The sequence below is a fragment of the Aedes albopictus genome, chromosome 2, assembly GCF_035046485.1.
Source record: "Aedes albopictus strain Foshan chromosome 2, AalbF5, whole genome shotgun sequence".
Lineage (NCBI taxonomy): Eukaryota > Metazoa > Arthropoda > Insecta > Diptera > Culicidae > Aedes > Aedes albopictus.
This window is the reverse complement of record NC_085137.1, coordinates 98,580,346-98,592,636: the sequence shown is the minus strand read 5'-3', so window position 1 is coordinate 98,592,636 and position 12,291 is coordinate 98,580,346. Positions and strand designations below refer to the sequence as shown.

Here is a 12,291-nt window from a genome sequence, read left to right as displayed (position 1 = left end):
GGTCTAGTGGCTACCGCTTCTGACTTATGTGCAGAAGGTCCTGGGTTCAATCCCTGGCCCGTCCCTTTCTTCCTACTTTTTATCTTTCTATATACTTTCTCTCTTCTCTCTACATATAGGGGAAATTGCCTATTCTCGGCCGTTTTGTTCTCTTCGTCTTTGGGGGTTTTTTGAAACCTATTGAACTCAGAGTTGGTCGCAAATCCTTCCCAACTAAGCTGAATTATATGGCCAAGTTTCAGGCAATTTGGCTGACAAAAACCCCCAATGACGAAGAGAACAAACCTGCCGATAATACCCATTGTCACCCTACAACTCATGAATATTCACATGTTCATAGCCATCGCTAGAACCGAAACGGGTTGAAAAAGCCGTTTCCCTTCCTTCCAAACTTTCACAGCACAGTGTCTCAATCCTATTAGAAAACGCCTACAAGTTATGCAATCAAGCGAACTGTGCCGCACATCTTCAAAATAATAAAAACATACAATTCTATCATCTTACCCCTGGTATCCACACACCAATGTGTGAACCTTCTGCCATCCAAGTCCCACCAACACTCCGACATCCGCATGAATTTGTGCTGGCGCAGAGGTATATTCGGTCAGATGTGGATACAAACGATTAGAAGATCACCAACACTCACACACTGAAGATGCCTGCTAGTCCCCGGCAGATATTCTCATTGGTTTCTTGTGTGAGTGTAGCTGGTCTGGCGATACTGGAGTAGCATCTATGGGCGGTCAATCAAACTCAAACTCAAGTGTCACTCCACTGGAGTTTGATATGTATGTCCAAGTCTCAGTCCAAACATTAGTTATATTCAGTGTGCTCATACATTATTCTTGGTCTACCTTTTTGGATATTACCCTACCTAATCGAATAGGTAACATTATTTCAGATTAGTATTTTTTCAATCAGTCCATCTGCATCTTGCATCTGCATCTTGAACAGAATATTCAAAGTTTTGAATGGCACATTTCCATCAGAGTAACTCACATAACATCACAGCATATCTGAATGTATTGCAAGCCCAAGCAACACACATGTTATATAAGAGTTTCGACAGCGCAAGTTTTGGTTGTAGAGGTGTCCATTATAAGAAAATGGAACATCTTCTAATGAATATGTTATAAATAGTTCTACTGACCAGATTTTTATCAAAATATTAATCACAGATAATAGCATTATATTTCATGGTGAACAATCGAACATATCATTCGTCGATCATTGAAGCAAACTTTCCCGACACTCACTGCATTAGAGCAAAGGTACCACGCCAAACACATAAGCCTACAAATGCACTACCTGTTCATTCCTTAAGATCCCATTAGACATGACAAATATTTGGCCAAACAAGCCCAAAAAACATCACAACGTGAATCATTGCAACCAAATGGAATTGTTCTCATCGTGAAGCAATTCGCGAGTGAAAACCCAACACAAAGTTTACTCATGATTCCGAGAGTAAACAGTTTGTACGTTTAATCGCATCCGCCTGCTTCATGAGTAAAAAGCAAAACGAAAACAAAAAAAAAACACTCATGAGTTTTTATTCGTGAAGAACTAATGTAGGTCCGCCCAGTGATCCAGTGATTATTCATCATAAACTAATGCTTTATGCTTCATCGTTCCTGAAAAGCTGCACTGCCAGTTACAAATTTGCGTTTTTCGTCAAAATGCAAAAAAAACTCAGAGAAGTTTCGCGAATCACAGTCGAGTGCTTGCCAGCTTCGTTTACTCACGAATAACGAAGTGTGAGGTAGGTTTGATTTGATTTGTGTCTGCTCAGCTGCAATCTTCATCATTTTCCATCTCTGATGGCAACTTTGGCAATGCCAGTTCCAAAAAATTCTCTCACTTTGTTTATCCGTTCTTAAACTGACGAACATATTAGTCACATGAATAGAAAAATACGTTATAATCATCCATTTTTTTCATCTTCCTGAAAAACAAACTTGAAACTATTAGGGAGCTTGCCGTGAACCAAAGACATTTTTGTAGAATTAAATACCCGAGTTAGTTTGAAGGCAGCATTCGTAGTTTAAATCAAAACAAGTTCATCTAATTTTGTCATCACCTTATCATACATCTCTAGGAAAACAGGACTCTGGCCTTTGGTTGGTTTGTCTACTTATAGCCTGCATTTACACATTTACAATACAGTACAGTAATTTTGAATCGGCTCTACTTCTAGGAGAATTCAAGTGATTTTTTTTTTCGACAAGTGTGCAATATTTCTTTCTTGTCCAAGCAAATTATAATCTAGAAAAACACCTCAGATCCAACCTCAAGTAAAGCGTTACACCAAAGAATAAGAGTATCAAATTCTTTGGTTACACGCTAACTGGCTGTCACATGCAAAATAATACACATTGTTCGTCATCTATGTTTCAGTACTGCAAATTACCTGGCCGGTGCTGCTTCGACTTTTCTGCTTTCTATCACCATTATCTGAGAAACCAAACCATTTCATATTCCCACTTACAAAATCACATCTGACAAAATATGAAAGCGCAAATCGCAGTATTATTCATTCCCTCGATCACATGACTTTCATGTTCCGTTCCACTGTTTCCGCTTGTTAAGCCATCCTTTGGAATTCATACCGAAATATAATATGAATTTATTCATACCCATCGCTAAAACATTGAAATAAAAAAATATCGTTTGGCTTCCAACTACATAACAAACAAAATAAACTATCTTTTAGCTTACACCTAGAAATTAACAAGCTGCGGATCTGTGCCGCGGCAACCTTCTCTAACATAATTGAGTTCTCCAAATTTTATCTCACGAAATCCATTGCACGCCTATCCATATACGGGAGAACAAGAGTTATTTATAAAGTTCTTACAAATTCTTGACACGGGGGATTTTAACACAAATTACTTTCCTACAGGCATTAGGATTGGATAAGCAATTTATCGTTTGTTGACTACCGACATTATCAAGCATTACATGAAGTTTTGCTGCACCCATTCACTAATACTTCATCATCACCATGAAACTCATACGAATTCCAGTATATTCCACGGTCTGACTACTTCAGCATTTCCATCCTTCCTCCATTGATTCACAACCTGAATTAGCTTGTGCTATTATCGTTTAAGAAATAGAAACCATCAAACACACTTCCAGTATTAAGCAGCAAGTAACCAACGCCTTGTGTAAGTTTGGCTAATCTGACAATACTGGTGTAACAAAAACAGATCTTACAGCTAACAATTTCGTTTTTTTATTCAACATTGCACTAATACACAAAACATTAGGACTGTTGGACGAAAATGTCTGCTTTAGCATCTTCGTTTTACTTATAGCGTACTGCAAACACCTGATCTAACCTCACTTTGTTTAACAGTTTAGCGAGCTGTTTAGAAGGTGTTTGAAATAAGCGGCGAAAAAATAAATTCGCGTTTTTCGACCCGTTCTCAGTATAATATGGAAATATCGATTATATTCAACTCTATTAGGACGAAATCAATCTACCAAACCCTCTTTTTTACTGAAAATATAACGAAAAACAAATTTGCCGGATCTCCGCCAGACACTAAGTCAGTAGAAAAAAAAGTTCGCTGAATTGACGTTCACATCTTCGTGACGTCTGTTACAACTGACAGAAGCCAAAAGAACTTTCACTTGCAATAGAACGTAGGCAATGTGTATATGAAAAACATCGAACTGCAACAAAAGCGCATGCGAAAACATTGCATCTCTGTTGGTATTTTATTTTGACCGGAAGCGGAGCGATAACTGTAAAATTGTAAGTATTTCATCGAGCGAAACGTGTACTGTACGTGTACCTTTTCCACAACCCCAAAATTGAACACTTTCGGAGTTTTCTCACAGCGCTTACAGCATCATTAGGGGAAACTGACGTGATCTATTAGCATTCCTCGCTATTTCCATATTAGATCACAAAGGGTGCCCTTAGCATCACCGAAACCATTCCGTGTTTCTCTTGACTGCCTTCTTCTGTACGATATCAACACCCAACCAATAATTGTTGTACAGCAGAAGTTCGTCGATTCGTAAATTGAATCGCAGATCACATTACATTACAATTTTCGATTCCAAATCGTTTCACTCCGGTCATACGACCTAACCAGCCGAAATTAGTTATGTCAAATCTAACACCTCCGGCACTCTTCTAGAGCGCCTTCGGCGACACCAGCCGAAACCAAAACAACCTTGTAGTTCTCCAATCTACATTTTTTTCCAAACCGAACTACTCCGGCGCTCTTCCAGAGCGCCTTTGGCGTCGTCAGCCGAAACCAAAATAATCCAGTACTGTTAGTGTTCTCCAAACTACATTTTTCATTTCAAATCGAATAACTCCGGCGCTCTTCCAGAGCGCCTTCGGCGTCACCAGCCGAAACCAATTAATCTTGTAGTTTTTCTGACCACAATTTTCGATATCAAATCGAACAACTCCGGCGCTCTTCCAGAGCGCCTTCGGCGTCATCAGCCGAAACCCAAACATTGTAGTTCTCCAGACTACAAATTTCGATCACTCCGGCGCTCTTCCAGAGCGCCTTTGTCATCACCAGCCGAAACGAAAAAAAAAATCGCACCACTCAACGAATTTCCCGCTTGTTGCGTTGCCGAGAAAAACTGCCAATCTTGCTGCTAACTTTTTTTTTACTAATTCCACTTATTTTCACTCGCTTACCTTCGTCTGCAAAACTCTGAACCGTTTTCTCTTATTTATTGCGACAAATCGCAATAAAACCTGGCAGGATTGCCAATGTGGAGGTCCGATTCCTGCTCGCAAGGGGAGTTGCCGAGTTCCGCGCAGCACGTGTGACGCGCCCAACGACCAACCGATGAAAGAGGACGAGTCATGGCCAACCTTGCGCTGGCTGGCCTCGTGCTGACAGTTGGGCGTTAGGCGTTACTTAGAAGGCGTTGCATACTGTCCGTTACCAGATTGAGCGGCCGACTATGAACACACTAAAGATGAGTCGCTCATTAAGAGCACCGCCACGGGCGTCCCTATCTGGGGCCCTATCCCTATTTCCGGGCCCTAAATAGGGACCCACGTTCACACCGGTAGTATCTAAACGGGAAAGCAAAATAAGGACGCAGCATAGAATTAGCGGTGAGTCCCCACATTTGGGGCCCCACTCATTTCTTGCACTGGGTTGCTAATTCGATTGTTTGCGTGACGTCACTTTATTTACATTTTGCGTTTCTTTATTTACATTTTGCATTTTGAAGTGAGCGACCGTCTGTAAAATGAACAGCAGTGGAATCAAAGCGAGAGGCAAGAATTGGACATCCGGCGAAGATGAGGCACTTTGTCTTGCATGGCTGGATGTTTCCCAGGACCCTATCGTATCGACAAACCAAAAAGCTGAAACGCTTTATGGCAGGATCCACCAAAAGTTTGGAGAAATTTGCCGAGAGAAAACCCTAGCTGTTGATCCGGAACTACGGGGCGTCAAAGGAATAAAATCCAGATGGTCATGCATCAACAAAAGTGTGAGCAAGTTTGCTGGCTGCCTGGCCCAGATTAAATGCCGACAACAAAGTGGTGCTGCACCCGAGGACGAACTGCAACAAGCGCTGATGCTGTACAACACAAAGGAGAATGCACCATTCAGCCTGATGCATTGCTTCAAAATTTTGGAAAAAGCTCCAAAGTGGAGCCAGCATCTCACAATAAAACAGGTAGGTTTTTCATAGCTTTAGTGTGTATTTGCGAAAAACTAACATTTTCATCCACACAGAACTCAACACCTACAACAAAACGTAAACGGTCAACAACTTCTCAGGAACCGGAAGAGGAGGCTGTTGAATTGCCTGGTTGTGAAGATGGAAACTCTTCCGCAGCTGGAAGCTCTCGTCCAATGGGACAGAAAGCAAGCAAAACTGCAGAAGGCTCAAGGAAAAGTTTGGCTGCTGCTAGTATTGCTATGGCAGATAATGGGAGAGTCCTGGCCAATTTAACTAAACAAAAGCTCGAGGACAGCATCCAGAGGACTGCAGCATATAAGCAAATGGTTAATCATGCTATAATGTCTGTAGACGTGGAGAAAATGAGTGGCGTTGCGCGAGAATATTATCTGCTTGAGCAGACCCGTATTCTTAACGAAACCAGAAAAGCGGCTGGAAATATCGTGGAGCAGACATACGAAGAGATTCTTTCTGAAGTGCCCATCAATGAAGACTGCATCGAAGTCAGCAGCAAGGTTACTTTTTCGGAGGAGCTAACCGAACCGGAGGATGAAGTTGATGATGATTTGATTTCGCAGACCGACTCGGAATAACAATTATCTCATTATTTCGTTGCGAAAGTTATCACGTATCGTTCTAAGTTTTATTTCATTTTGGTGTTGTATTGCTATTTGGTTATTGATCATATGCTACAGTAATAAATAAACAATTTCATTAACTAAATAAAAATTCAAATCAATCCAGGAAAAAAGCAATTAATAATTCAATTAATACATTTGAATAGGGCCAATCTGGTTTTCGCAAGCAAACATGTTTCTGCTTCTGTATGGCTACAATCTGTTAGTGTTGTGGATGTGCGTGGGTGGATACTGATGGGCCCCAAAGAGACAGAAACGTATTTGTTTACAAAAAGCAGATCTTCCTTTTTTAAATGCTTTAGCTGAATTGTATCGAGAGGGCAGTTTATAAAGGAAAATGGGGCCGTGTAATATGTTCCTTCAAAATATTAGTGATAAGCTTAGATATTTCTTTTTGACTTAAACTTTTGAAATAAAACAGTTGCTTTATTTGACTGATTTCTATTCAAGTGTATTTGTATAAGATAACCACAGAATCAAAACCTTTACTTAAACTTCTTCCCCCTTAACTGCCCATAAATGCTCGATTAGGTCATTCCTCAATTGGTAATGCTGGTTTGTATCATGAACGGTTTTGTATCGTGATAAAAACGACTCAAATTTCTCCTTATTATCTGCGTCTATTCGATGGATGTCAGCTGTTATTTCGTTGTTATTAGCTTCATGGTTCGCTTCCAAGAGTAGTGGATCATCCGTCTCATTCTCAATGATCATATTATGGAGAATTACACATGTTTTGATGATTGATTCCAGAGCGTCTTTATTCCAGAGCCTAGCCGGAGTTTTGATGATAGCGAATCTTGCCATCAAGACACCAAAGGCCCGCTCAACGTCCTTTCTGGCCGATTCCTGCATTTGTGCGAAGTTCTAGAGTATGAGAAGAATAGAAGGTACATTTATTTTAAGTGTGTGAAATGCAGATGAGAATCGCTTATTTACCTTCTTTTTTAACCCAATTGGAGAAGAAATCGTCTGTACTAAGGTTGCCAGCGGTGGGTAAATACCATCTGCAAGATAGTATCCAGTGCTGTATTGTCGTCCATTAACTGTATAGTTGGAAACGGGAGCTCTGCCATTGTATATCTCTGAGAACAACGGCGAGCGGTCAAGAACATTTACATCATTATTCGAGCCTGGCATTCCAAAAAAGGCATGCCAAATCCAAAGATCATAACTTGCAACTGCTTCAAGTACGATGGTTGGTTTTTTCTCCTTCCCCCGAAACTGGCCTGCCCATCCTGTAGGGCAATTCTTCCAGATCCAGTGGCAGCAGTCCAACGATCCCAGCATTCCAGGAAAACCACGGTTATTTCCGACATGCAACAATCGCTGCACATCAGAAGACGTCGGATATCGTAAATATTTGGAACCATAAATACGAATAATGGTTTCACAAAATTCGGAAAGACATTTCAGCGCTGTTGTCTCCGCTAATCTGAGGTATTCATCGACAGCATCCGCAGTCACACCATATGCAAGCTGACGTATTGCGGCTGTGCATTTCTGGAGGCTGGTTAACCCTAGTTTACCGGTCGCATCTGGCTTTTGCACGAAATACACGTTTGCAGATTCTATGTCTGCTACAATCTTTGTGAATAAGTTTCGGGACATTCGAAACCGCCGCCGAAACTGCGAATCGGTGTAAGTTGGACTTTCAGAGAAATAATCCTGAAACAATCGCTGAGCTCCTTCATGGGCGCCTCTGTTTATATTTGGTTTTTTGCCGGGTCGAGATCCTCCAGCGTGATTTGTTTCGTACTCTGTCGCAGCTTTTAACAATAGTTCTTGAGAGTAATTAAAGTACTGATGCACTACTTCAAAATCTTCATCATCACTCAAAACCACAGCATCTATTGCCTCTTGGAAATTACTTTCAATTATTGTTTTTGATGCGTTCATTGTTATACGCTTGCACTACCTCCGATAAAAAGTATAGAGTCACTTTTAGCAACGCACGGTGGAAAATCGATATGTTTTTGAAGTCCCTAAACCCAAAATAGAAACCACTGGTGGGAAGGTGGGGTGCTAACCTAAAATAGCACCCGAAAATGAGAGGTATAATAGGGATAGCGATGAGGACTCCCGTGGCGGTGCTCTAAGTATCACACACCACACACATGGAATACTAAGAAATTGTATGTGTCAGTGGTGCATTAGTTGCCTCTATGGTTCAGTGATTCTTAATATTGCGTGATTAGAATTTACATTAGAATTTGAAGTGGTGCAGAAGTCAATATCTATCAGGTACATGGAATACAATGTGGTGATGATATATCAAAAAGGAGCTTATGAAATTCAAATATGAATTAAATACTTAGAAGACGTGTGAGATGGTGCTTAGATGTTTCTGTGAACATCATGGTGGCGCATGGAATGCGAAGGAGCTGCATCTGTATGGTGCATTAATATTGCCATGATTATGTTATGCCCAACATATTCCATATGAAGGTGCACGAATTGCAAAAATGGCGCAGGAAACTAAATGTGGCACAGAAATCAACTTGGTCCATGTACATGGAATGCTATTTTGTATACGAAATGCCAAAATGGTGCATAGAATTCAAATGTGAACCACATCATGATGATGCATAAGATGCCTAGATAGATGATATAGTGAATGTCAAAATGGTGTATGGAAAGGTTTGCAGAAGGTGCATGATGCTAGGTGATGCATTAGTTGTCACCGTCATTGAAAGATTATCAACATGTTGCATGGTTAGGTGTACGAATTGCAAAAATGGTGCATAGAATACAGAAAAAAAAGTTATGCTCACGCCATAATGATGCATTAGATGCATAGAAGGTATGATCAACGCTGAAATGGTGCTTGAAAAGCTATGATGGTGCATGAAATTTCATGATGGTGCATATCAGTATGATATATAAGATATTTAATTGATTAAAAGACATTGTGTGAGATCAGCATACTGTGTGGATACCTAGATGATTCTTTGGACACCATGATGGTGCATTTAAAGCTGTAAAGAAGGTGCATGATGTTAGTGTGCTGTATTAGTCATCACTGTTATTTAATGATAGTCGTTATTTTGTTTGGCTAGGTGCATGAATTGCAAAAAAAGTGCTTAGAATTCAAAGTGGTGCCGAAGTCACCATGGTTCAAATGTGAATTAAATGCTTAGATGATATATGAGATGCTCAGATGGTGCATGAAAACTGAATCAGTATACTGTATTTGATGGTAATATAATTCAATTACTCTCAATATGGTGCATGAGATATTTTTTTTATAAAAGGGGGGGCAAGTGACCAACCTTGCCGCCTTCCCCTGTGCATGCTAGTGTTTACGGTAGTTGGGCAATCAGTGGAGAATGTTGAAAACTTCCAATACCTTGGTAGCCAAATGGCGGCCGATGGAGGCATCAAGATCGACACAGGTTCATGGATCAAGAAGGCGAGGGCTGCTTTTACAAGTTTAAGAAATGTATGAAAAAAACCGCTAGATTAGTGGCACCAAAATCCGAATTTTCAACTCGAACGTGAAATCTGTGCTGCTATACGTCAGTGAAACCTGGTGTGTATCAGTGGAGAACACTCAACGGCTGCAGGTCTTCATCAATAAATGCCTGCGGTATATAATTCGTGTATGGTTGCCTCACAATAGGATCTCCAACGTGGAGCTCCATCGTCGATGTCATCAAAAGCCGATAGCGACAGAAATTCGGGAGCAAAAGTGGAGGTCGGCCACACTCTACGCAGGGGCGGAAACGAAATCTGCAAGCAAGCGTTAGATTGGAACCCAGCAGGACATCGCAGCAGAGGCAGACCCATATTCTCATGGCGGCCTCAACAAGGAAATAAAGGAAGTCGATAGAAATTTGACCTTGCCACAGGTCAAGGCGATGGCTGTCAATCACACAGGATGGAAATATTTCAACTCGGCCTTCTGCACCACCATGGGTGCTCAGGACTGAAAGTTGTTAGTAAGTAAAGCGACCAGAAGAATCAGAGTCTTGAACAACGCAATTATTGAACCCGAATATGAAACGAGCTCACCAATTTACATTAATTTTGACTTCCACCCAAAAACATGCAATTGTACTGCCATCATGATTGATGATGTAATCCCGTGAACAGAATCAACTTTCGACGCACTTCACCACAACGACAACTAGATACCGCGAAAGATGTAATTGGATACATTCCATAAAACATGAGCATAGATTCTATTCCATAAATATAACCAACATCATCTTTGGTCGATCGTTCTGTAATTAAAGCATCAACAATCAACAGCATGTTGACCGATTAAGGCATACCTAATAAGATTACACTGGGAACACTATTGTACGAATTACAACGCAGCAACGGGTATTCTGTTTCTCCATAAAGTTCCGCTGCACCCGGCAGACGGACGTTCAGAACACTGCAGTTCATTTTGTTTCATTCAGCCAAACAAAAGTATTTGAAAAAGGGTCCCTCTAATTAAAAATAGAGTTTTAAGTATCCTTCAAAATTGTTCTATGGCATTCTCGTCGTAAAACTAGTACACGATATAATAAAGTGCATCCAACGCGACGACGACGACGACGGCAGCTGTAGCGACAATTGCCAAGCGCTGCTTCTTCGGTAGTAGGAACGATAGCTCGTCTCCGTGTAATGGATAACGGCAACGAGATGAGGGGTATTGTTGATTAACTTGAATGTGATCACTATGCGGTAGTTAAACTAGATTAAATTTTACTTTTGACGAAATGTGGTGTTCGCGTTTGGCGAAACACCGTCAAATACGAGTATAGCACCAAACACTCGCATCAAGTTTTATGCAAACACCACAATACCCACCCGAACGAGAACGACTCTCAGTGACAGTCGAGGACAAAAGTGCACTCCAACTTTTCCATTTCGTCGTCGTCTCTTCTATGGCCCTCAAAAGGAGAAGCTTTCTTCGCTTCCTTGGCACCACTCGGAGCGTGTTGGCTAGCTGTAAGGAAATACCTACCGACCAAAGTGTCCCTCCGGCGACGGCGGCCGGCCGGTTATCCCCTTCGGTTGTCGTCGTCGTCGGTTGGTTAGATGCGACCGTCCAAAGACGGGCCAAAGCGAAGGAAAATTAATTGCATCAAACACATTAAAACAATTTGCAATAAAATGAAATTAATTCTTCTTAATCACTGACGCTGAGCTGTATTTACGCCGGGCTGTGTTTTTGGAGTCGCTGAAAGCTCTCGGTTCAGCTGGTCGTGTTAGTTTTTGATGCTTCCAGAGATGCATTTTTTTACAGAAAAAAAAACAACCATGTTTTGCAACACTGAATTCTCCAGTGTTTTGTGAATTCTGTTCTTGACTTCCAAGAAATGTTTGAAATGCAGAATAATAATACATAAATCTGGCAACTCTGGATGTCACCACGCGACACCCGTGTCCGTAAGCAGGTGACCGAAAGGCAAGCAATTTCTTTGAAAGCTTTTTCCCGCTGTTGAAGATCCACTACCGTCCGTCGTCGTCGTTGTACTGTGCGTTGATGTCGAGAGTCGAGATATTCTCAGGTATTCTACCTTATGGCGGCTCAGCCGAACCGTTAAGATCGGCTCCAATCGTAGCACTTTTCAATATTAGGTAGGTTCCTTCATTGGCAGTCGGCTCGGTTGCAGCACACGGTCTGCTCGCACTTGAAAGTGGGTCATTTCCAAGGAGTGAAATGAGGGGTGTGTTTGTTCGTGTATAATTAAGTTTTCTGATTTGATTTAGTGGGGTGCTATCGAGCCAAGAAATTATGCCATTAGGATTTAGGTGAGTGTGTTTCTGTACCTACGGAGAGAGCGTCAAAATTGAGCTAAATAATTCAGCTCAATTATATGTGAAAACGTATTGAAACAATGGGGCACGTTCGGTGTAGTACTAGATTTGTAGTAATGAGCTGAATTTAAGTATGGTGAGAAGGTCAATTCTCCGTTTCTGCAAAGAAATGGTGCAAAAAGCGTGGGTATTATGATTTCTTGCCTAATTTGATGCT

The 12,291-nt window shown here is 41.1% G+C and overlaps 2 protein-coding genes across 2 annotated transcripts; one reads left to right on the top strand and one right to left on the bottom strand.

Annotated features, from left to right (window-relative positions):
* Positions 1–5,238: 5,238 nt before the first annotated feature.
* On the top strand, positions 5,239–6,272 carry LOC109405778 (uncharacterized). Its single transcript, XM_019678842.3, has 2 exons — positions 5,239–5,673; positions 5,733–6,272. Exons 1-2 carry the CDS (start codon positions 5,239–5,241, stop codon positions 6,270–6,272), a joined length of 975 nt encoding a protein of 324 aa, XP_019534387.1.
* A 522-nt stretch (positions 6,273–6,794) lies between these two features.
* LOC115255014 (uncharacterized) lies at positions 6,795–8,410 on the bottom strand. Its single transcript, XM_029852719.2, has 2 exons — positions 7,257–8,410; positions 6,795–7,184 (listed from the first exon to the last, which is right to left on the bottom strand). The coding sequence occupies exons 1-2, from the start codon at positions 8,214–8,216 to the stop codon at positions 6,807–6,809; spliced, it is 1,338 nt and encodes a 445-aa protein (XP_029708579.2). The 5' UTR covers positions 8,217–8,410; the 3' UTR covers positions 6,795–6,806.
* Between the last annotated feature and the right edge of the window lie 3,881 nt (positions 8,411–12,291).